This window comes from Elgaria multicarinata, chromosome 9 (genome assembly GCF_023053635.1).
Source record: "Elgaria multicarinata webbii isolate HBS135686 ecotype San Diego chromosome 9, rElgMul1.1.pri, whole genome shotgun sequence".
Classification (NCBI taxonomy): domain Eukaryota; kingdom Metazoa; phylum Chordata; class Lepidosauria; order Squamata; family Anguidae; genus Elgaria; species Elgaria multicarinata.
Window position 1 is genome coordinate 40,946,476 of NC_086179.1, and position 22,520 is coordinate 40,968,995.

Consider the following 22,520-nt stretch of genomic DNA (forward strand, 5'->3'; position numbering starts at 1 on the left):
CAAGGGGAAGAGGTTTATTTTTTTATGAGGGAGGAAACCAGAACCATATGCCCCTTAGTATGCCTTAGGGCTGATTGCTCATTTTGTTTCTTTCAACTATCTTTCTGGTTTCATTTTTACAAATACTGTACCTCTTGATATCCGATGTTGAAGGACACAGCGCTCAGTATTGAGCTGATGGGAAGAACAGCAGCATGTTGTCTTCTGGTCCAAAATGTGTGTGGGGGGGGGGAAATACCTCAGGAAGTTAGGGAAAGCATTTGAACCCCCATAGGGAGGCCTTCCCCTCTGAAATAAGCAATCAAACAAGTTCTCACTAGGAAACGGTTAGAGAGCTTGTGTGTCTGAAAGTAACAGCATAAGCCGCATCTATTTGGTAAACAAACCAGTGTTTCAATTGCACATTAAATACCTTTAACACCTAGTTGTGGAGTTAGTCACATGTTGGACAATATAATTTTTACATCAACATATTTAATTAGAAAAAAGTGTATTAACACCATCTGTACATCACTGTACAATGAACTCTGGACCTCTGAAAGGGCAAGTAAAAAAGCTAGCCTTAAAGCATCTTCTTACTGAAATGATAGTACCTTACAATTTTCCCAATGTATCAGTTAAACAATCTGTATACATTAAAATTACAAATAAATATTTAGTAATCTATATGAATGTATCTTTTTTGTCTGTTCAGGAGGTCTATCCTTCCTGCAACAACTTTGAACTTTAAAAGGCCATGATGTGATTTTAAGTCTCCGGTAAATACTGCCTTAAGTTACAGAAATTCAGTTGAAATATCTCCTAAATAGAGCCTAGTAAAGACCCTGCTGAACTGCAGTTCTTATTTTGTCAGAGTCCTCAGAGGTTTTCTGCCTCATGCTCTATGCAGGATAAGCAACCATATTTGTAACAAGAGTGAAGTGTTCATTTTTCACTCTACCATCGCCAAGTCTTTCAACGTGTGGCTTCTTGGTTTTTTGGCTTTGTAACCAGGCCGCAAAAATTCTATTTTTCTCTTCTTTGCTTCCATTTTATTCTTGTGTCTTTTTAACTTCTTCTTGGCAGCAATGTCAGGATTAGCCACCGCCTAACCAGAAAAACAAAGAAACCAATGTTGTTCAAGTTCAAACACATTCCATTTACATCCTGAAGTTGTGTGGTTTAAATAAATGTTCTCATGTCAAGTGCGAAGTTCTACATTTTTAAGCAGATGTAGGCAGAAATGAACTTAAAACTAACCTCCAGAGCTCTCTGTTTCTTTCGGATAGCTCTCTTTTGACTGGCTTGCTTTTGCACAGAAGCAAATGCAACTGAGAAGGTTTCCAGACCAACCAGTTTCTTTAGTAACTCTATGATTTCTTGAGAAAGATTCTTCAGAGTTGGATCTAAGAAAGACGACATGACTTCGATTATTCATCCAGCTGACAAATGAAGGTGTGAACCATTATTTTAAATCACAGTTTATCTGTGTTTGGATGAACATGGCAAATTGCAGTTAATCTAAAATGGAAGTGAAAGCTTCCATACTAGAAACAATTATTGCCAAAAACTTGAGTGCAAAATCTCTCTTACCTTGCTCTGCATAGGTGCTGCTGAGTTCTCTATAAAGAGGGGCTATGATTGTTGGAAGGTATGGCTTTACTCTGTCTTTCCCAAGATCCACTGCAATAGCACCAAGGAATTTAAAGATGCAGGTTCTCTGAAAAGACATACATGTTTGGTAAGAGCAAAACAACAACACCCTACTTGAAAGAACCTAATTACTAGTGAATAACTCCTCAGTCAGGCCCAGAAAAAAACCATACCTTTTAAACAACTCTGAAAACAGCTTGGCTTATTCACAGCCTAATCACAATCCTAACTCAGCTCCTTTCACCCCCACAACCTCGATTATGGCATCAGGAGTGTGATGTGGTCTGATCCTTGCCTGACCTCTGAGCCTCCACTCACCTGCCTCCAAGCCTCTTACATTAATAACTGCTCCTGTAGCCGGGAAATGGAAGAAGCTCTCTTCCCTTCTTCCCCAATGCCTATCACACTGTTATAGCTGTCTAGGAGAAAGGAACCACTCATGGGCACGACCCTATTTTTATTTAGCCTAGTAACGTGCTGGACACGTTCTTGCACCATTTCCACTAATACCTTTGCACCTGGTAGAACTGTAACATGCACTGAGATCCTGAAACGATAAGTGGAAGGCATTATTGGTAAAAGTAAAATTGTTCTCTAATAGGAAGACATACAAACCTTTAAAGGGTCTTTGGGTGAATATGCAGCTTCTCGTGTTGCCATTACAGAGAGTCTTTTCATCACCCACAATAGAGTGGCTGGGTTGTTTTTCTCTTTGGCTTCCTTCACCTCCAGAGCTGAAGTCTCATTTTCATCTTCATCTCCCGAGTCACCCTGATCCTCAGGTTCCTGACCTACCTCCTCACTGATTTCTTTGCCATCTTCTGGAGAAGGAGCCAGAAGGTACAGTACTTTGGCTATAAACAACAAATTCTTTACAACCTTAAATATAAAGGAAAAACAATTTTTTAAATTGGTATATTTATATTCCACTTTTCTTCCATCACTTAATCTTGTGCCCCTCAGGCCAAACAGGATACAAGCTGTATTAAATAAATAAATGTAATAAATAAATAAATAAAAATAAATAAGCTAAATTTTGTGGATTACCTATGAGGTTTTTGGTAAACCTCTTGTTTTGTGGCTGGCTGTAAAAGCAGAGGATTTACCAAGCACCCTGACACACCCTACAATATGGCTGACATCGCATTTAAGCCTGCAATTTTAAGAGGCCTTCCCTAGGATATGAACATGTTAATGCTATTATTATAGCCAAGAATATGTACACAAGGAAGGAAGTGTGTGCCAAGAAGATCCATTTCTTATTGGTACTGCATCACATTCACTTACAGCAGCCATTCATCAGCTTCAAAGCGAATGGAATCCAATTTTGTGCTATGAATTAATGCTGTACAACAGTAACCTCCACTACTCTTGCAGAGACTGAAACATCATTCTTACCAAAGGAACCAGCTAATATCAAAGGAAAGTGGGAAAGAATGATCTGACCTTTTTTTACATTACTACCTTGCCGAAGGAGGTAGAGACTGTGCAGGATAGGCTGTGCTTCCCAGTAACAACCACAACTGCTTCTATGTTGACATGTCTTCAGTGAGTTCTCCTACCCTAACTGATACTAGAACAGTGTTTAGATGTCATCCCCTTAAGAATATTCTAAGTGAAATCAGTAAATTCACATCAATGACACATGGGGAAACAGCCGTGTTTCTCTATTCTACCTAACTGGATCAAGAACCTATCTGGGTTCTGTACAAGAAAAGCTTTTGTAACAAATCAAAAAGTGGATCTAGCACTGTGGGACTCCACGCTTCCATGCTCCCACTTTTTTTAAAAAATGCACCAAACATGCTGCCAACTTGTTTTGATTCATCTTACTCTGGGAACTAGGAAGCAGCTTCTGAAGGATGGAGGAGAGCCACTACAGGTAGGTCTACAGCCACAGGATTTACTTATTTTTCAGAATATAATGAAAAGACATCAAATTTATTATTGTAATGTTTAAATGTATGGGGGTGTCATTTGATTCCCTATCTCAGAGACCGATCGCGGGAGTGGAAGAACCCATTGTTGGTTTCCCACCCAACGTGTTCTGGTCACATGATCACAATTTATATAATTCCTCTGAAGAAGCATGGGTTGCCATGTCACCTATGCATGTCATGTATTCGGGGGTGTATTCGGACCCACCCTACAACTTTCTTTCACCCCTCCTGACCATGCAAACCCAGCCTTCGTCTCTTTCAGCTATATATTATTTCAACATGTACATTCCAAAATGTGATAAATCTGTGCTAAGTCTACTTAGCATCTCACCTGTTCTCCAAGGGATGGATCCAGAAATTTGGACTTCAGCTGATGGCAAAAGGCTAAAGCAAGTGTTTTCATCTGCAAAGGCAAAATTACTGTGATCATTCCACGTCATACAAAGCACTGTAGCATGAAAGAAATGATTAGGATAGGAACCAGACTTAAGTGTGAGCTGGTGGAAGGGGACTTCCTGTCCCTACCTTCCCACTAAAAATGCTACATAAGAGCCAGGAGACTCTGCAGAATGTAGTGAGGGGGGATCCCTCAAAATCGAGAAGATCCCTTCCTCTTGCAAAAGGCACATTCTAGATCCAACCTGGATTGTTTTAACTCAGAAGATTTTGGCCTTTTATTTTAGTGACCATCTTGCTGCATGAACAATCTGCTCTGCTAAAGGACTGTGAAAGACACAAGGAATCAACTCCATCATGTGAAGTTCTATAATGATCTTGAAATGAATGAAATGATCTTGAAACTAGTGTTAATTTTTGTTTTTGCCACCCACAGGGAGCTTGAAACATGCAGTGATACAAGACATGGAGCTTAGGAGAGTAATGCTAACCTTTTTGTCTAGTTCTTCTGTTAAGAAGGTAGTTGCTGATGGCTCTGTAGGCATTCCTTGGCTCTTTTCCAGCTTTCTTTTACTCCATTTATTAACAAGATCTTCTGGCTTGTGAGAACCAAACAACAAGCCAAAAATCTGAGCAGAAGTCAACCACACCCAACTATGAGGGTACCATAAATGGGACTGGACATGACCTTCAGAAATGGGAGAAATTGGGGTTAATTAAACTGTATCCTTTCATACACAGATGAACACAAACTAAAAGGCAATTTTACACAATACAATACATTTATTTCTATATGAGCAGCCCCTAGCACAACAAACATGTCAATTTTCAACAGCACTGTAATGGTGACAAAACTACTAACCCCAAATGTTGCTCAGAATCTCATTGTGTTTGTTTAATTCAACAATATTGCACTCCTTGATTAGTTTAATGATCAAAGTAAGGAAGCTGAACAGCAATCTGTCCGCAGCTTTTTCTTCAGCCTCTTCTGTAACCTAAAAATATGCAAACATGAACAGTGGCTGAATTTAACAGCATATGAGTAGTGAAGAGGTTTCGATACAAGTCATTATGGCTGTGTATAAGATGCTGCCTAATTTTACTACAAAAAATGTTATTAAGAATCAAGAGCTTGAGGTGAAACTGGGAGACAGCCAGGGAACAATACAATATCATATAGGCTGTCACCCTAAGCACATCTACAAGGTTTTAGAACACACATACACACACACACTTATTGGAATCCTTGAGCAAGAAAAAAATATTCTGTCCCCTCATATCCACAATTTGAAAAGAAATTTGCACAGTAAACATATTTAGCAAGGCAATACAAAGTACAAAAAGAGGATGGCTACAGCAGTCTATTCATACTACTGACCCTATTCAGACAACATGCTAAGCCATGGTGGTTAAGTATTTTGAGCTAAACATTATGGCTTAGCGTGTTGTGTGAACCATTTCGACCCATGGTGGCCTCAGAAGACTGGTTTAAACTGCTCACTAACCATTTGCTGCAAAAAAGGTTAGTAGCCTAACCATGGCTTAGTGTGTTGTCTGAACAGGCCAAATGTATAGCCCCTGTCACCATGGGCACTAGTGATCTGAGGGAGAAACATATTGTTACTTGACATGCACTATCTCAGTCCTCCAGAAGCTGTATGGAGGTTACATTCCTTCAACACAACCAGGGACTTTTGGCCCTCATTTCCTCACAACATTCGCTTCTTCCCCTCAGCCCTCAAGTCCATCTCCTTCCCTCTTCCCCCGTATTTTAAAACCTGGCTTTTCCTAGGGGCACTTCCTTTCCTCCTTCACTGGCACCTCAGAATGTTCACCCCCACCACCATCCCTGCCACCAATAAGGCTGCTTCAAGAGCAGGCCCGACTCGCAAAACCCAAGGCCCTTCTTCTCTCCCCACCTTTGTGTTTTTCTCCCTGTGGGAACTGTAATTCCCCGACTGCATCACGCCCTGGCCAGGCTGCAGAAAAATAGGGCATATTTGGCCACCCTACAACTTCTACTGCATGTCATAGGTTGAAGGGTCAGTACAACCCACTTATCCCACCACTCGCCAGGTCTGGACAAGACGCCAACTCCCACTGCAGTCAGTCAGGTGGGGGCTGGGTGGAGCAGCCACAATGGTTGCTTCCCTCACCATGATTGTCCGAACCTAAATATGCTGTTTGGCTATTAAAGCGCGAGATTAGAACTTTTTTGAACATTTTCTCCATGTCTACGCTGCGCAAGCTGCTGGTTTTTTTTAAAAAAAGGCAAAATCGGTTTGGTAGATCTCTAGTAATAAGCATTGCGTTAACGTATTCTTATACAGATGGAGTCACCACAAAAACTGTGCATGGTCTTGCGAAGTTCACCTGCTCTTAGGCCAAAGGCTGCACAACAAATGCCCCCCTTCCCAAAACATCTAGTTAAGGCGGCACTGTTTGTACATTGATCCGTTTTGGCCAAGGGTGTCTATGATTATCAGCTTAGTCCTAGGGACCTCATTCCATTTTAAAGATATGCATGTACTCATGAGTTACATTCTGGCAGCCTGGCGCCTTTCCCTGGGCCCCCAGAGATGGATGCACTGAGCTTTGCTTGCTATGTCTATTTTACAGCATTGGAAAGACAGATCCATGCCTGGAATATACTAAGTGGCTGAAGATTTATGTTCACTGATCACTCTACAAACTGACAGCTTACCATCGATGGAAATATATGGACACTTACACAGCCATTTGGCCAGTCTTTGTAGACACTTAGGCCCACTGAAGAAAAATAATTCTTCTCTAACCTACTCTATTTGAACACAGTCGGATTTATTTATTTATTGCATTTATATCCTGCCTTTTTTCCTGCAAGAAACCCAAGGCTCCTCTCCACTTTATCCTCACAACAACAACCCTGTGAGGTGAGTTGGGCTGAGAGTCTGTGACTGGCCCAAAGTCACCCAGTGAACTTCCATGGCCGAGTGGGGACTAGAACCTGCATCTCCCAACTCACAGTCCAACACTCTAGCTGCTACACCACACTGGCTCTGAAAGCTGACTCCTCCATCCTGCCCACTCCTTCTTTGCCCTATCCTTGTTGCTGTACTGTCACTTGGATAGGGAAAAATACTGTTTCTAAAAGCAATAAATAATTAAGCTCTTCCTCTCCTTTCAAGAATGACAGGTAGACAACAGGAAGCAAGAACAGTTTCAAATCAGATTCTTTGGGCGGGTTTGTTTTGCAAACTGATCATCTGCAGACCAGCTCTTATTTCGATCAACCTTGCCAAGCAATGGACCACTTTGTCTTGTCTGATCCACCTCTTTGGTGTTCCTCTTCAGTTTCCCCCTAAACATCAGCCCTGATTAAATGACTTACATCTTCAAAATTTGAAGGATCCATCTCTCTCTCAATCACGGGAAGAATGGTTCCAAGTCTTTTTTCAAATTCGACACCCTCGGCTTCCACAAAGGCACCACAGGCATGAGTGGCTAACCTCTTGTGTACGCTCTGTCAATAAAGACATCACATTAGAAAGGGATTATTATTTTTTTTAAAGGAAATATAACTAGCACAATTTATTATTTGCATATGCATGGTAGGTAAAGTGTGTCGATTTTTCCAAGCCAAACGCAGAAGAGCTGAAAGGTTCTTGTTGCAACAGCTGTGCTTCCCTCTACAACAGCTTTTCCCAGCCTGATGCCCTGCAAATGTGTTGGGCAATGTGAACTGTGGGATTATGGGAGTCGTAGTCTAACATATCTGAAGGGCAGTAGGTTGGAGAAGGCTGCTCTACAAAGCCAGAACACAACAGGAGCCCGCTCAGAGCAAGCCTGCCTGGAGATAGGCAGCTGAGTCCTGATAAAGGGAAAACACCCAAGCTGGTGAGCCCAACGACTTCTCAACAAGGCACTCAGTCACCATTCTGAGCTGAGATTTCACTCCTGCCAAAAATTAAATGACAAAAAAAATTGGCACAATTCCTCAGGCCCTATAAATTATAGTGTTGTTCTCCCACCAGCTAAGGATGTTCTGCTGAATATAATTTCTACAAAAAGATTTACCCCTTGACATTCCCTCATTGTCTCCGTTCAGCTAACAAAAGCCCACTGTCAATGACGACTCAAACTACTGCCATAAGTGGTACCTTTTCACTCTTGAACCATGAGGTAAGCAGGGAAAACATCAGGTCTCGATTTGAAGGGTTAATCTTACTGAGGAGACTTTTGATCGCCAGGGCTGCCATCTTTTTGCACTTTGCAGAGTCATCGTTTACTACCATCATACACAATGGAACAAAGAATAGCCCACAAAACTCATGCAATAAACCCTGAAGAAGGAAGGGAGGAAAAAGACAAAATCAGCCAGTTGTTAATTGGCAATCTCTAGAAGGAAGGGTTTTTTTTCACCTTGGGGATATTTCCCCCCTGTAAACCACACACGAAGAGTGCATTTTATTTATTTGCTCAGTATGCTGCTTTTCTACCAATAAAAATGGCACTTCTAGATGGTTTTAAGAGTTTGATCCATCTCTTTGGTTTCCCCACCAGCATACATGAATGAAAGCAAGGTCCATGTCAAAACAACCAGAATAATCTGTATGTAATTATTTCTTTTGCTTTCCCCAGCCTTTGCTTCAGGCCATCTTACTGATAGGCACACACTGAGGAAGTTGTATAGCAGCCTTCCTGATTCAGCACTCTCCAGATGTGTGAACTACAAGTCCAATAATCCCCAGATAGGACAGCCAAGGGTAATGCTGTCTGGGGATTATGGGAGCTGTAGCCCAACACTTCTGGGGCTGCTATGTTGGAGAAAGCTGCTATATGTAAACAGCTGCCCAGCGCTTGCTTACAACCTGATTCCATGCACGGTTTTTCAGACGTCCAGCCAAGTTTCAATGAAAGCTAGTCTTGTGTGGCCTTATGTGAAACCTTCCATTAAATGCCAACATTCTGGGTTCAAGTTGAAAAAAAACCCAGAAAGAGCACTAGGTTTGTGATGCAATTAGACATTACCTGAGGGAAAGTTTCAAAGAGGTAAGCAATCATTTCCAAAGCAGACTCTCTTCCGGTCTCATATTCATAACTACGGAAAAAATAATGGTCAGTATCTTCAAAAATTGACAGAAATTTAGACATGGAGTGCTTTCTCTCCTCATGCATTGGTGTTTATTTACCTGGAAAGTCTCTCTTCCTTCAAGCAACTTTTACTGGCACAAGAACTCTTTTGGAGTCAGCTGCCTGCAAACCTTCCCCTTCTCTTCCCTTCAACCAATAAACAGCTAGAAAAGCTAGGAAGGTCTTGGTTCTAGCTAGTGCCAAGCTGCCTCACGTATTTCAAGAGAAACATACACACCGTGGAGATATATAAATGGGCTGGAGGGAACAAAGCCACAAGACACTTATCCTGTACACCACCAAATGTTTTAATGGCACAACTCACAGTGTACAGATTCAAGCACTTGTGGAAGTCTTTACAAGGTTTAGGAGGGACCACAGTTCAGTCCAGTGGAGGTTGGTGGCTCCAATGTCAGTGGGGCTATGAACTCACACCAGGTTTCAGTCAGAACTCTAAAGACGCTTTCCAAGGTGCTTCTGCACCTTGGATAGCTCCAAACAGTTCTGATGGGTTTTGACTGAAGCTCGGAGCGGATTCACCACTCAATGATATTGGACTCACCAGCCTCCACTGGCTCAGTCGTAGAGCATATGCTGCACGTGCAGAAGACCCAAGGTTTAATCCTTGGCAAATCAGAGGTGATGGGAAGGATCTCTGCCTGGGTGCCCGCAGAGCCACTGCCAGTCAGAACAGGCAGCACAGAGCTCGATGAAAAAGAGTGAGTACGAGGCTACATCAGCCTTCCCCAGGTTGGCGCCCCCCAAGAGGTGTTGGCCTGGCTGGCCTGGCAAGTCCTAGCTGGCATAGCAATTGGCCATCCTGGCTGGGAATGCTCAGTGCTGTAATCCAACACATTTGGAGGTTAGGGAAGGCTGAGCTAGATGAGGAAGGAGAACAGCGCTAGCTAGCTAGCAGGCAGCTCCCTGTGTCTCTGACGTGAGTTTTGGTTCATACACAAGCCAAAAAGTTAGTGCAAATATGAAAAACAATTCAAAACCCACTTTGGGGGGGGGAGAATATGCAGTGTCTGTGTGTTCTCCTTTGCCTCAAATGCACCACTGAGGTTTTATGTTGGGCTCTTGGCCCCACCTGGCCCTCTTTCCGCAAAGAGCCTGTGGCCAGATCAGAGGGGAAAATGCTGGCTTTCCTCCCCCTGCTCCCAATGATTCTCTAGGCACTTACTTGAGCTGGGCGAAGATATACTCAAGATTAGCTTTCAGCTTTTTACCAAGGGGATAATCAAGAATATATTTCAGGTATATCTGTGGTGGGAGAAAGTAAACAGGGAACAATTTGTTAGAAACTTAAATGACTAAATACGGCTTAAACTTACAAAGGGCTTATTGCCAAAGACAGAGCCGCCTTCTGCAGAGCTATCTACATCAGAACAATGTGGCAGGGCGGAGAATCATGTCCATTAATTGGACCCAAAACTGAACAGAGCATCTTCATTGGTTTCAGTAGCAACTGAGTCATGACAACGGACGTGGAACATTACTTGGGATGCAGCTGGGCTGCTGCCAGGCTTACTATTGATAAAATAGGAGCTGACAGAAACAGTTGTAATGACAAAGGGACCATGAGGGAAGGGGGGAAGAGACCTCGTTCATTTCTACAAACCTGTCTGCACTGGATTCGAACTTGCTCACTTTGGCCTGTGATGGCAAAGTTTGCAACCTTCTGCATGACACCATCGATTTCTGGAACGATCAGTTTTCTGGATAAAATAGCCTGAAAGAGAGAGAGAATGAAATACAAACCTGAGTCTTGGTGATTTTGCTCTGCGCTCACTGAACTCAAAACAGAATTCTCCTTACCCGTGAATTCTTCTTCGGCTTGTTTGGCAGACTGTGCTCCAGATACTAGAGGTGCTCTCAGCTATGCCCATTAGGAAGCAGGAACTTTTTTCATTGAAGAAAACCCGCCCAAAGGTTAGGAGGCACCACCCACTCCTTCCCAAGACCAGAAACCACTGTCCAAGGTGAAATAACCTCTCCTTCATATGTCCTAGCCCTAACTCAATGCCCAGTAGAACTACAAGACAGAGCTGCTCAGCAGTGGGGCAGATCTTCGAGGGAGGTGGTGGGTTCTACTCTGAGGGAGGCATTTCAGTAGAGGCTGGACAGCCATCTGTCCTTCTTTCACATCTGCTCTAATGAGCAGATCCAGCAAACAACCTGCTTCCAAATGCTGCGGAGGCGGGGAAAAATGGCCTCAAGGAGGAACCGGGAGGCCTAGCCTTCAATTTAAAAAGATCCTACCTCCAATGCAGCGAGATGGAGAGCACCCCAGTGCCTGCCCCACTAGATGGTACCAAGTAAAACTGGCTTGCAGTGAATTAACAAGTATTTGTATTCCCGTATACATAATCTTTCTCTTTTTAAATCTTAAAATTTATCTGAGAAAATCAGGACTACGTGCTTTGTAGAGGAGCTGTGCATGCTTCTATATCCAGAACATACACTAGGACCTTCTTCACACTACACTGCCAGGTCACTGAGGATTAACACATGCTGTACCATGGTGCATGTAGCCGTCATTTTCAATATGCAACCCCCGATTGGGGCAATCTGGGATTGCGCTGTTTTGTGCAAACCTGGACATCAGGGGAATGTGAAGGTTAAACAACCCTCACATATCCTTCTTCTAATAATCAAAGGTTATACAAGAGTTGCTTAACCCTCAAATAACCCACAACAGCCATTGCACATTGAAAACGATGGCAGCACACTCCACAGCTCCTCGTGGTTAAATAACCCACAATGAGCTGGCCGTGTTGTGCAAACCACCCCATTGGCTGTCAGAGGTAAAACTGAGAGAGAAAAGCTTTCATTTTTAAGCAGACACATCAGTATAACACACAGTATAAGGCAGCATTCACAGTCACATCTAAAATGCCTGTGCTGGAAGGGATAACAGTGACGTTTATAAGCCGTTCTCTTGTGAGAGATCTCCATCCTTCTTTGTACCTTGTCCCAGCTGAAAACAATTTGAAAGTCAGACATGCCTTTCAGTAGGAAGCTCATTCCATTTATTATTGCTGCTGTTACTTATTCTTGGTTTTGTTTTAATGGTTTTTATCGATTGTGCTTTTTGTGGGTTTTGAGGCTAGTATTTTCAGGATGGAAAGGCAGAATCCAAATGTTTTGATAGATAGGATCCTGAAGACCAGAGAATGTCAATCCCTCAAGATAACCCTTAGAAAGTAAACACATGCAAGCTTTCTTTAGACACAATAAGCAAAATAATCAATTTTGTATACACCTTAATCTTTCATATGAAAAACAGGGAGCTTTGTTTCAGTTTGAAGACGTAATCCTTAGAAGGCCGTTTGTTACGGTGCAATACCTTTAAGAGGCCAAAGGCTGTGGCTTGCCGTAACGAGTCATAGATATCTTCTTCAGCATATCCAAGCAATACTTGCAGTTGTTTGTCTGTTATATGACTCTTCGCATTCCTTACAAGCAGAGTTACACACTGAAAATTAAAATTTAGAATGAATATGAATATTGCAGAATGTTTTACTAGATCCCAAGTTCTCAGGACATGTTTTGGGGCTCTCTATAGGGGTGCATGGCCATCACCTCTCCACCCATTAGGCCTGCAATCCTAAACACACTTACTAGGAAAAAGCCCCATTTTACACAAAGGCACTTATGTCAAAGGATTGCATTTTGAGTCCTTTGGATAAGGCTCTACTCAATGTTCTCCTGAGTAATGATCAGACTGATGGAGATCAGCCAGCCTTGTTCTTTGGTGGCCTCAGCCTTATGGAACACTTGGAATCTATGGTTAAATCTATGTAGACCATTTGGTAGTGGGGGTGGGGATGAAAGGCTTTAAACCATTCCTCTGTGGCCTTTTATTTACTGAAGCTTTTACAATATATGGTTCTAACTGACAGTTTTAAGATAGTATAATGTAATTTATTGTGAACCATGCTGGCTCTTTAGAATTATGTGATGTACAAGGTTTGTAAATAATTGTCTTTTGAAACTGTAAATACTGGTGAGCGGCAAGTTTCTTCATGACTACCTTCTTTTGCTACCAAGGAAAAATAAAAGTATTTCTGCAGTGTCACAGACTCCCCATAGCACTGGTAATATGGCCGGGCCATTCAAGAGCATGGGTCTTCTCCATCCACTCCCTTTGCCTTACTAATTAGGCAGCTGCGCAGGCCCAAATATCTGTGGCGGACTTAAAGTGAGCTAATGCTGGGAACGATTCTTGAGACCAAGGCAGGGATAAGAGTCAAGAAAAACTGCCTAGCAAGTGCATTTTTAAAACATTTGTTAACACATGCAAATCTCAAGGAGACAGAGAATATCACACTAAATGCCAAGTTACACAGGCAGACAAAGGGTCAGCACTGAGCTGTTCTTTGGGTTAAGACTTACTTTGAAACAATTTACCACCAAATGAAAATTCTGGCCTTTTGCTGCTCCTGGTTTGGCAAACTCCTTCAGCAGAAGGAAAAGCTGCTTGGTTAGCTGTTCTATATTCTTATCTACTGCAGGTAGCGGAAACTTTAAAACCCAGAGAAGAGACTGAAGAGCGCCTGTGGTCACCTGGGAAAGAAACAACCACCACCTATGTAGATCATGGGAATATTTGGTAACACCCAGAAATCCCCCAAATGGAACTACTGAACATTTTTTCTATCTCATGTGGGACACCTATATTACCATGCTTTGGCTTTGAACCTCTGATAGTCAATACTGCAATTATAACACATGGAAAGAAATACATGCGGATCACAGAGCAATCTGGTGCTGAACTGTTATAACAAGAGATGCCAAAATGTGCTTTAAAGTCATGCTGTCTGAGTGACAATTCACACTTCTACTTTTTCCAAGACCAAAGGACTTGTGGCAGTACATCAAATGTGAATGATGCATATGCATTTAAATGGATGGATTTCCACAATATACACAGAAGCAGGGTCTAATCCTTCCCTAATCACCATTTTCTTATGTCGATAGTCCAGGAAAATCAGCTACTTGCAAGCTCATGCGCACTGCATGTATTTTACACTGGAGTGTCCCTAAAGAACCAGTAAAAGTCTCAACACAGGAAGCTCTCTTAATTCCAGTTATATGAAGAGCAACTGTGGTTACCCAATGGTGAGCAATAATGCCTTTAAATCCTTTCTCTGCAGCTGGAAACATACACTTGATACAAACTTAAGGTACACTAAGGGGTCTTAATTACCTACCCTGGGTACCAAGTAACAGTATGTGAAAAGTGGATGCTTTCATAGTTCCTTTATTTGTCTTAGGGGCAGCATAAAGAACTCTGATGCAGACTGAACTTTGTGATCTGTCTGCACTGGAGAAGAGCTGTTGCACACTGCTCAGAAACCCACCTTAACATCTGTAGACTGAAGGCAGTTGATAAGCAGCTCTACAAAAGGATCCAACATTTCTAAAACATGCTCATCTGAAGAATTTATTTTGGACCTCTTCAGGCTCATGTGCAGCAGCTGGAGGAGGGAAAAAAGTCCTAGGCGTTAATGGCACATAAAAAGGGATCCTTGTTCTGAAATACAACAGATGGTTTACATGAAAACAAGGGCAACCTCAGGGGGTAACAATCAAAGACCACAGACATTATTTAACATGGTAAGTAATTTCATGAACACCTTGGAAATGCGCCATTGATATTAACAGGTGAGAGTACAAGCAAGCAAAAAAGTCAGAAGTTAACTGGATATAGAGAAATATTCTTCCCCCATCCCACTCCTGAACTGCAGCCCCACACTGCTCACTCAGTCTTCTCTGTCTATCTAGAAAAACGTCCTGTCGTTCCACTGGGAGGAATGAGCTATAAAGCACTGCATCTCCACAACCACAATGCCAAACCACGTTTTAGTGCTAAATGCACAAATCCTGTGCTCGCATACTTCCCTTCCACTGCTCTGCACCCCCAAATATTCCTTCTGCGTGCTCTAATTTTCTTGCTGCTATTCAAACTGGACAGACCATGGTTTGCACAAACCAGTTTGCCAAGTTCAGATATAAGAGCAGACCATGGTTTGCCACTAATCTGGAAGTAAAGAAAGGAACCAAAAGCATGTGAGGGGACAAAGGAGTGTCTGCACATTCCCGATCCTTTTGTTAAAGGGTTCTACATCTTTAATATAGCTGTACTCAGCCTGTAATTTAGGACTGCTGAGCCGAGGGAACTGGTAAAAGGAGTAGTAACCTCCTGGAAAGGGTGAGCGGAAGAGATAAGGTGAAAATCCATTGTAATCCTTTGATATAGTATTGTTGCTCAAATTTAGGCAAACAGCTATTACATTTGAAACTGAGGATTAATCTCACTTCTATGCCATTAAAAACAGGCTAATTTTGCCTTTACTGCTTGGCAAATGACAGGACACAGTTGTCTAAGGTTAAATTGTTCTTTCAACAATATCAGCTTGTAAATTTTTTTACTGTATATAAACTCACGAGTTAGATCTATTGTAATTTGTCTCCTGGCCTCCTCCCTCTTCAACATCTATGTTAATGACCTAGTGTCACAGTTAGCCCAAGTAAACTCCCTTCCCCAGTAATCATGAACAGAAAGATCTTTACTCTGATGTATGCAGACGACATAGCACTTATCTCTCTTGCGTTTGGGCCTGAAAAAGCTTTTAGGTACTCTCAGCTCTTATTGCAAATCTGAAAGCCTGGTAATAAACTATACTAAGACAAAGATAATGGTCTTCGGCAGCTGCAGACCTACACACAGATGGACTTTGGACCAACAGGTCATTGACCAGGTTCGCTCATTTAGATATCTGGGCATTCTCTTTAGTGAGTCCCTCTGTGAAAAGGGCACAGGGAGGCAGCGAAATTGAAAGCACAAGAAACTATGGGGGCTCTAATGAAGTTTTATTATAATAAAGGGGGACAGTTGATCGAACCTGCACTAAAAATCTTTAACACCAAAGTAATAACACAGCTGATTTATGGGTCTGAAATCTGGGGGTCTGACAACACCATGACCAAAGCGCCTTGGAGATTGTGCAGAACAACTTCCTTCGAAAACTTTTCTCTCTTCCATCTGGTACCCCTGCACCTTTCTTGCGCGCAGAAGCTGGTAGTCCTTCAGTTAGGGCAAGAATTGAGAGTGCTCAGTTAAAATATTTTAAACGAATCGCCATCTTGCAAAATGAGCGTCTTCCTACCAAGTGTTTTCTAGAAATGGAAAACAATTGTCATTGGACGGCAATATTCCAAAAGCTCCTGCATAGTTATCATCTCCCTGAATTGAAGTTTGCTCTAGGCATGGAGAAGAAGCAACTAAGGGATTGGTGTTTTTGGATAGATTCCAGGAGGGACCTGCAACTTATTAAAAATTCTAAATTCTCTCGGTGGTTCCCTCTTCTAAAAACAGAACGCTATAGAGCACGTTATCTGTCCAAATTGAGGCCACTGCCCCTGAGAAATGCTTTCATTGAATTGAGGTTTCAAGTGATGCCAACTGCAGTGCTGGATGGACGCTACCACAAGGTACCATTTGAATCGAGATTATGTATCTGTGGTCAACAACAAGTGGAAGACATAACACACTATATGTTAACTTGCCCTCTGTATAGGGACCCAAGAGAGAGACTCTTGAAACCGCTGCTGACATATGGAGGCATGAATGCCCAAGCAGAAACAGTTCTCTTCCTCCTTAGCGACACCAACAGTTATGTCACTCATAAAGTGGCCCTGTTTGCACTGGCAGCGAAAAAGATTGGGAAGAGAGAACTAGATAAAATTGCTATAAACTGCCACAGAGACTCAGAGTGCTGAGCGAAATGAGAGCTTTAGTCATAGTAAATTTAAAGTTGTTTGTTTGGTTCTCTTGGTTATTTTAAACTATTGTGTACTTTTATAGTTGTATGCTTTTCTATGGATGTATTTGTCATGGCCTTCGGCTAGCACAATAAAGTTATGATGATGATCTATTGTAATACCTGAGGAAGACTTCCCATTCGAAATGGAATTTCACTGGGGTTCTGTTGTTATGTTGTTTAAAAGCAGAATTTAAAAACTGTATCATTAAAAAAAATATCTAACTACTTGTAGTCGTCTAGACCGAACCGGAGAGTATTTGGCATAACCCTTTTGTAAAATGTGTAATGAAATGGTTCGGTAACACCTTTTCTGATATCGTTGGTTGAAAATCTAATTATCAATTATCAATTGTGTATAAAAGAACTTAGTAATTAGTCCAGTGTATTGTGGTTAGTTCCTTGTACTTGTACTATGGAATTCACTACCACGAGATGTAGTGATGGCCACCAATTTGGATGGCTTTAAAAGGGGGTTGGATAAATTCCAGGAGGAGAAGGCTACCTATGGCTACTAGTCCTGATGGCTAGGTGCGACCTCCAGTACCAGAGCCAGTAAGCCTATATGCATGAGTTTCTGGGGGACATGGGCGGAAGGGTGCTGTTCCAATGGCTGGCCACTGTGTGAACAGAATGCTGGACTAGACGGACCCTTGGTTTGATCCAGCAGGGCTCTTCTGACGTTCTTAGTGTTTCAGTTGAACTAGTTCTTTGGGAACTTGTCTTCGTTGTTTAGCATAATGCTGCCCATTGCCAGACCTCCATCAGGTTGGATGAGAAAAGAACCATGAGATGAATGAGAACATATTAGTTTTGTGATATTCCTAAACTGGAGCATAAAGAAAGACGTTTTGGTTTCTTTTCTTTTTTTAATGTTCAAAGAATTTCTTACCCGTAGCCCAGATTCCACCAAGATGTGCATGTTGGTCTTTCTGCTCACAGGAGCTTTTTGCCCTCCTCGAACTGGAGTAGGCGGAAGCAAGAGGCAGCTCGCTGGTTGCAAACGAGGATCTGGAGGAGCCGGAGCTTTCGTTCTGCAAAGTGTTATGGAAGGGGAAAGTTAGAACTAGAATTAAGGCCTCAGCAGACAGTTCTTCTGGGCGAAGCACAGACACCACGCGGAGCAAAGAAGGGGGGGGGAAACAGAATCAAATCTTCACGAGTGCCTAAGAATGAAGTCAAGCCACTTACTTTGAAGTAATTCCAGTGACTTTAATGAAATGACACTGGATTAAATGGTTTGGTTAACTGGTTATGATGGAGGGACAACTCTGACCCTCAATGAATGTTTGAGCATATGATTCCATTCTGATTTGGGCCAGTTCAGATATAACAGTCCAGAATGGGTTAGTTTTACATAAACAAGCCTACAGGAGCCTCAAACACATGTGCTTCCCCTCCCTTCTCTTCCTTTGGCATCCACTTACACTTTTAAACTAACCACAGCTCCCCATTGCATCCAAACTCAGGGAATTGGGGTTCTGTGGACAAGCCAACATCATAAAACATAGTTTGATCTTGGCTTGTTTTAACTAACCACAGTTTAAACTAACCTGAATTCCCACAAGTCCAGACATAATGGAGAACTCTGGAAGCATTCGCTTCTGCTTTTAAACTATCCAATCTCCTCCTGAGGGATGCGCCATAAATTTACATTTATGGTTATTTATGGTTACTGCTTTCATTTTTAAAAGTAGCTAATTGCCTTCCAAACAGCAGTTCTAGCAAACAAAAGAAAAGAAACTGTGGCTTTAACTGTAGTTTAACTTCCTATAAAACTTACTTTGCTTTCTCTGTTAGCAATGGTAGATTTTCGCTAATCAAGCCATGGCTGAGCAGAAGAATAGATTCTGCAGTCATTGCTGCGTTCATTATCAGTCCAGACACAATGCGGCGTAAAGTTTCGTGCACCTTCCGAGACAACTTTAGGCTTGTGGTATTCTCCAAAATCTACAAGTCAAAATCACAAAAAGCACCTTAAAACTGAAATCCTGGTAAGGAGTTCCTTTTTAGATTGTAGGGGGCTGCTATGAGAAAGGCAAAGCTCCCCACCAGCACCAGCACTCTGCTTTCCTGGCTGTTGCAACATGTGCACAGAGGACACATTATTATGCTTCCTTCAATGCTATGTCGAAACACCACATCTGCCTTCATATTACTATATATATGGGATAGAAGTGAGATAAATACACATACATATATCTAGGGATGCCGGAGGCATCCGTTTGTGGGAATGGAGCTCTACAAGCTTTCATTGGCTCTCTCTCTTTCACACACACACACACACACACACACACACACACACTGACTTCTTTCCATCTTCTGCTAACTGGCCCGAGTCGGGCCAGGTAGCGTTTTTTCAATGTTTCTTAATTTGCGCAAATTACAGTCACAATTTGCACAAATTTGCACAAATTATGACTGCAATTTGCACAAATTTCAGATGCAATTTGTGCACATTTCTATTTGTGTAAATTATGGCTGAAACAAACATACACAAAATATATAAGAAGTCCTCAAAGCTCAGGGAAAACCTGCAGAACTGCATGCCTAGTGGGGTGTGCCACGGAACTCCGAGCCCCAAAAGGACCAGATTTCATGGCAACACACTACACCCAAAACTTACTCTGGGATCCCAAGAAAATTAATTCTACCTTCTTACCTCTTTCAAAGGAAGAATAAGCTTAGTCACTTGGTCCTTTCCTACATATTTGGCAAGGATTTCATAAGAATCATAACTCTTGCTTCTGCGGGCCTCCATGACTTTGGATATTATGCCTTTCACTTCCTTCTCCTCAGCAACTTCTCCAAAGAGTTCATGGTTGAAAATCTTTTCAGAATATAGGAGAGTAACAAGGGCAGTGTAAGAATAAGAAATAGCAGAGCAACAGTCACTTCCTTCCTGACATAATTTCCAGAGGGGCGGCCTGGTTAGTCTGCTATAGGAAAAGAAAAGGTCCTGTGGTACCTTAAATGCTAATGAATTCATTTATGGCACAAGCTTATTGTAGATGCGATCACTGTTATTTCAGACATTATCACCAAAAGTTTCAATTCTTTTATCGACCCATCTTCCGCTTGTAGAAACAACAGATTCCATCAATGTGTAACTGATGAAAAGGAAGGGGACCATCTGACATACCAAAACCCGTTTCTTTGTTTAGCTCATGCGCAAAGATTAGGAGTGTCCTTTTGGAAGGCAGACACATCTATCCCCCTCAGAATGAATGCATCAGGGGTTCCACACAACACAAGCAGTGAATCCTGAGACTGCGGAAGTCAAGCTGCAGAGTACAGAATGCTCCACTTGCTCTTTTCCCGTCCTACAACAATGGCTCCTTCATGAAGATGGCAGCTTTGCCTGTGGTATTACCCAATCAAGAGCCATGCCCTCCCCGTGCAGGTAGACACTCAGTTCAAGGCTGCAGCAGCACCTCTGAAACAAACTCATTTTGCACTTGGCACTTTCCACATGGAGGACCTTCCCTTACAAAGAACTTACCTCAATCATCAGTTCTACACAGGGATCCAAATCCCCGACTTTAAGCTGAATACCAGCGAGGCTCTTCAGCAAGAGATGGACAGTGAAAGTCAACACATGGACCTACAAGAGTAGAAGAAGCCGACACTACTGCATGACTAACTGAAAACAGGACAGGATTGGCAAGAGCTCTCCCACTGCCTGAAGCAGGAGAGCACATGCATGCTGCCACATGCCACATCTCCTCCCCCACTGTCACTATTGGCGCATCAGCAGTGCCTCCCCACCTCGCTGTTGCTTCCCCAAATGCCTGGCTGGCTCTCTGGCCAGATCTGCTCTTCAGAGAGCCTGGCTGCCCACCAGTTCACTCTGAGAGAAGCCTCAGAGCAACCCGGAGGATGAGCAGCTGCTCTGGAGATCCCCGTTGGTCGCTCTCCCAATGTAGCTGGCATTTGCCACAGTGGGAAATGGCGATTGGCACATCTGATATCATCCAGCCCACCAAGGGGTCAATCCAGCCCCCACCCCAACAACACCCTTCACCGTTCTTCTATATACAGTGGTGGCCAAAATTGAGGACACTTTTTGGAATTTTCATGTGTTGCAACTTTGCATGCTTATAGAAAATGTTCTGTTTCATAAAATTCAAATGTTTATATATCAATTGAAAGACCTGATTCACGTAATACAACAATCCTGCTTCTTTTCCTGGGTGTCCAATCAACTCTTTCCTTTGGTGCCATTGCTCTATTTATGATGTACGTACGTACACTTTTAATTTGAGAAATACTTAATATTCACACAATCTCCAATTGCACTTCAGTTACAGAACAAACAGCAAAACTGACTTTCCCCAACTTGAAACATGATGTATCACAGCTACTGCCATGTGATTGGTCCCCAGAACAAGGATTGTGATTGGCCAGCACAGTTTGCAATTCCAATCCGCTTCTTCACTCAATCACACCTGTTTCTTTTTAGACTAAAGTAAGCATAACCTTTTTTTGTACTGCAGATATTTGCATTCTGTTTTTTGTATTGAATTCAGCATTAAATTCTCTTTCAATTGATATATAAACATTTGAATTTCATGAAACGGAACACTTTCTATAAGCATGCAAAGTTGCAAAACATGAAAATTTCAAAAAGTGCCCAAAATTTTGGCCACCACTGTAATCCAGCATTTCTCAAACTTGGAGCTTGAGGCCAACTTCTAAGCTTATTTTGCCTTCCATGCCCCCCCGCCCGGAACCCGTATCTTGCACAGCAAAAGATGCAGAGAGCCTTGCATATAGTTGTGTGAATGCACCCTGCACCTGTGTGCAAAGGTGAGCCGGTCGGGGCTAGCATTCGGAAGACAAATGAAAAAAGGAACCCCTGACCCCATCCTCAAACTACACACTTCCATTTGCACAGTTTGAGCATCACGGCTATACCCTGTTTGCGCTATTCTTCAAAAGAGCCGAGAGCACCCCAGTGTCTGGCTCCCTGGCTGGCAAGTTACAGTTCTTATTTCTTTAGTATACGTAACATCGCACTTTATAGCCCCAAGTGGCTCTCAAAGCAGCTTTCAAAAGGCCTCTCGCCACATAGAAATGCACATGGTACCCATAAAGTGCCCGGATTAATTTCCTGTATTTGTCTTCCCTTTGGCCATCACTTACTAGGCAGCAGAGCTCACTGGGACCTCTGAGGCAAGGAGGAGGACCTTGCAGCTGAAAGCCACTCAGGCCATGAACTCCTCCTCCTCTTATCTAATCAGAAGTGAGGAGGAGGGGGAGGGGGAGGAAGAAAGCCAGAGCTTTACCTGGTACCCGTGGACGAGGATTGAGTGCATCTCTTTTAAGACATATTGTAGGTATTGGGCTCCCAAAGCCTCCATTATTTTCATCAGGGTGTTACGTGCAATGTCTCGGATTTCCTGTGCTCTGTTCCTCAAAAGAGAGCAGACTCTCAGGAGAATGCTAGAACCAAAGAGAGACAAAAATCACCAAAAAGAGTGAAATGGAGGAGAACTGAACCCAGGCTTAAATGGGAAGCATTGCTGTTCCAGACCACTCCAACAACAGACTTATACTACATTGATCTTCTTCATTTCCAGACAATTTACACCAGTCTTGCCCAATTTGG

At 42.5% G+C, this 22,520-nt stretch overlaps 1 protein-coding gene across 1 annotated transcript in view; it reads right to left on the reverse strand.

Annotated features, from left to right (window-relative positions):
- Positions 1 to 488: 488 nt before the first annotated feature.
- UTP20 (UTP20 small subunit processome component) overlaps positions 489 to 22,520 on the reverse strand; it is an 84,905-nt gene continuing 62,873 nt past the window's right edge. Inside the window, exons 43-62 of the mRNA XM_063133697.1 lie at positions 22,198 to 22,354; positions 20,412 to 20,513; positions 19,572 to 19,739; positions 18,693 to 18,859; positions 17,802 to 17,943; positions 14,447 to 14,563; positions 13,479 to 13,649; positions 12,430 to 12,558; positions 10,702 to 10,812; positions 10,264 to 10,343; positions 8,979 to 9,048; positions 8,108 to 8,290; positions 7,339 to 7,470; positions 4,831 to 4,963; positions 4,460 to 4,656; positions 3,904 to 3,975; positions 2,248 to 2,511; positions 1,573 to 1,699; positions 1,240 to 1,385; positions 489 to 1,087 (exon numbers count right to left, since the gene is read on the reverse strand). Coding sequence (XP_062989767.1) covers positions 932 to 1,087; positions 1,240 to 1,385; positions 1,573 to 1,699; positions 2,248 to 2,511; positions 3,904 to 3,975; positions 4,460 to 4,656; positions 4,831 to 4,963; positions 7,339 to 7,470; positions 8,108 to 8,290; positions 8,979 to 9,048; positions 10,264 to 10,343; positions 10,702 to 10,812; positions 12,430 to 12,558; positions 13,479 to 13,649; positions 14,447 to 14,563; positions 17,802 to 17,943; positions 18,693 to 18,859; positions 19,572 to 19,739; positions 20,412 to 20,513; positions 22,198 to 22,354 — 2,824 coding nt within the window. The 3' untranslated portion in view covers positions 489 to 931. The remainder of the gene's footprint in view (positions 1,088 to 1,239; positions 1,386 to 1,572; positions 1,700 to 2,247; positions 2,512 to 3,903; positions 3,976 to 4,459; positions 4,657 to 4,830; positions 4,964 to 7,338; positions 7,471 to 8,107; positions 8,291 to 8,978; positions 9,049 to 10,263; positions 10,344 to 10,701; positions 10,813 to 12,429; positions 12,559 to 13,478; positions 13,650 to 14,446; positions 14,564 to 17,801; positions 17,944 to 18,692; positions 18,860 to 19,571; positions 19,740 to 20,411; positions 20,514 to 22,197; positions 22,355 to 22,520) is intronic.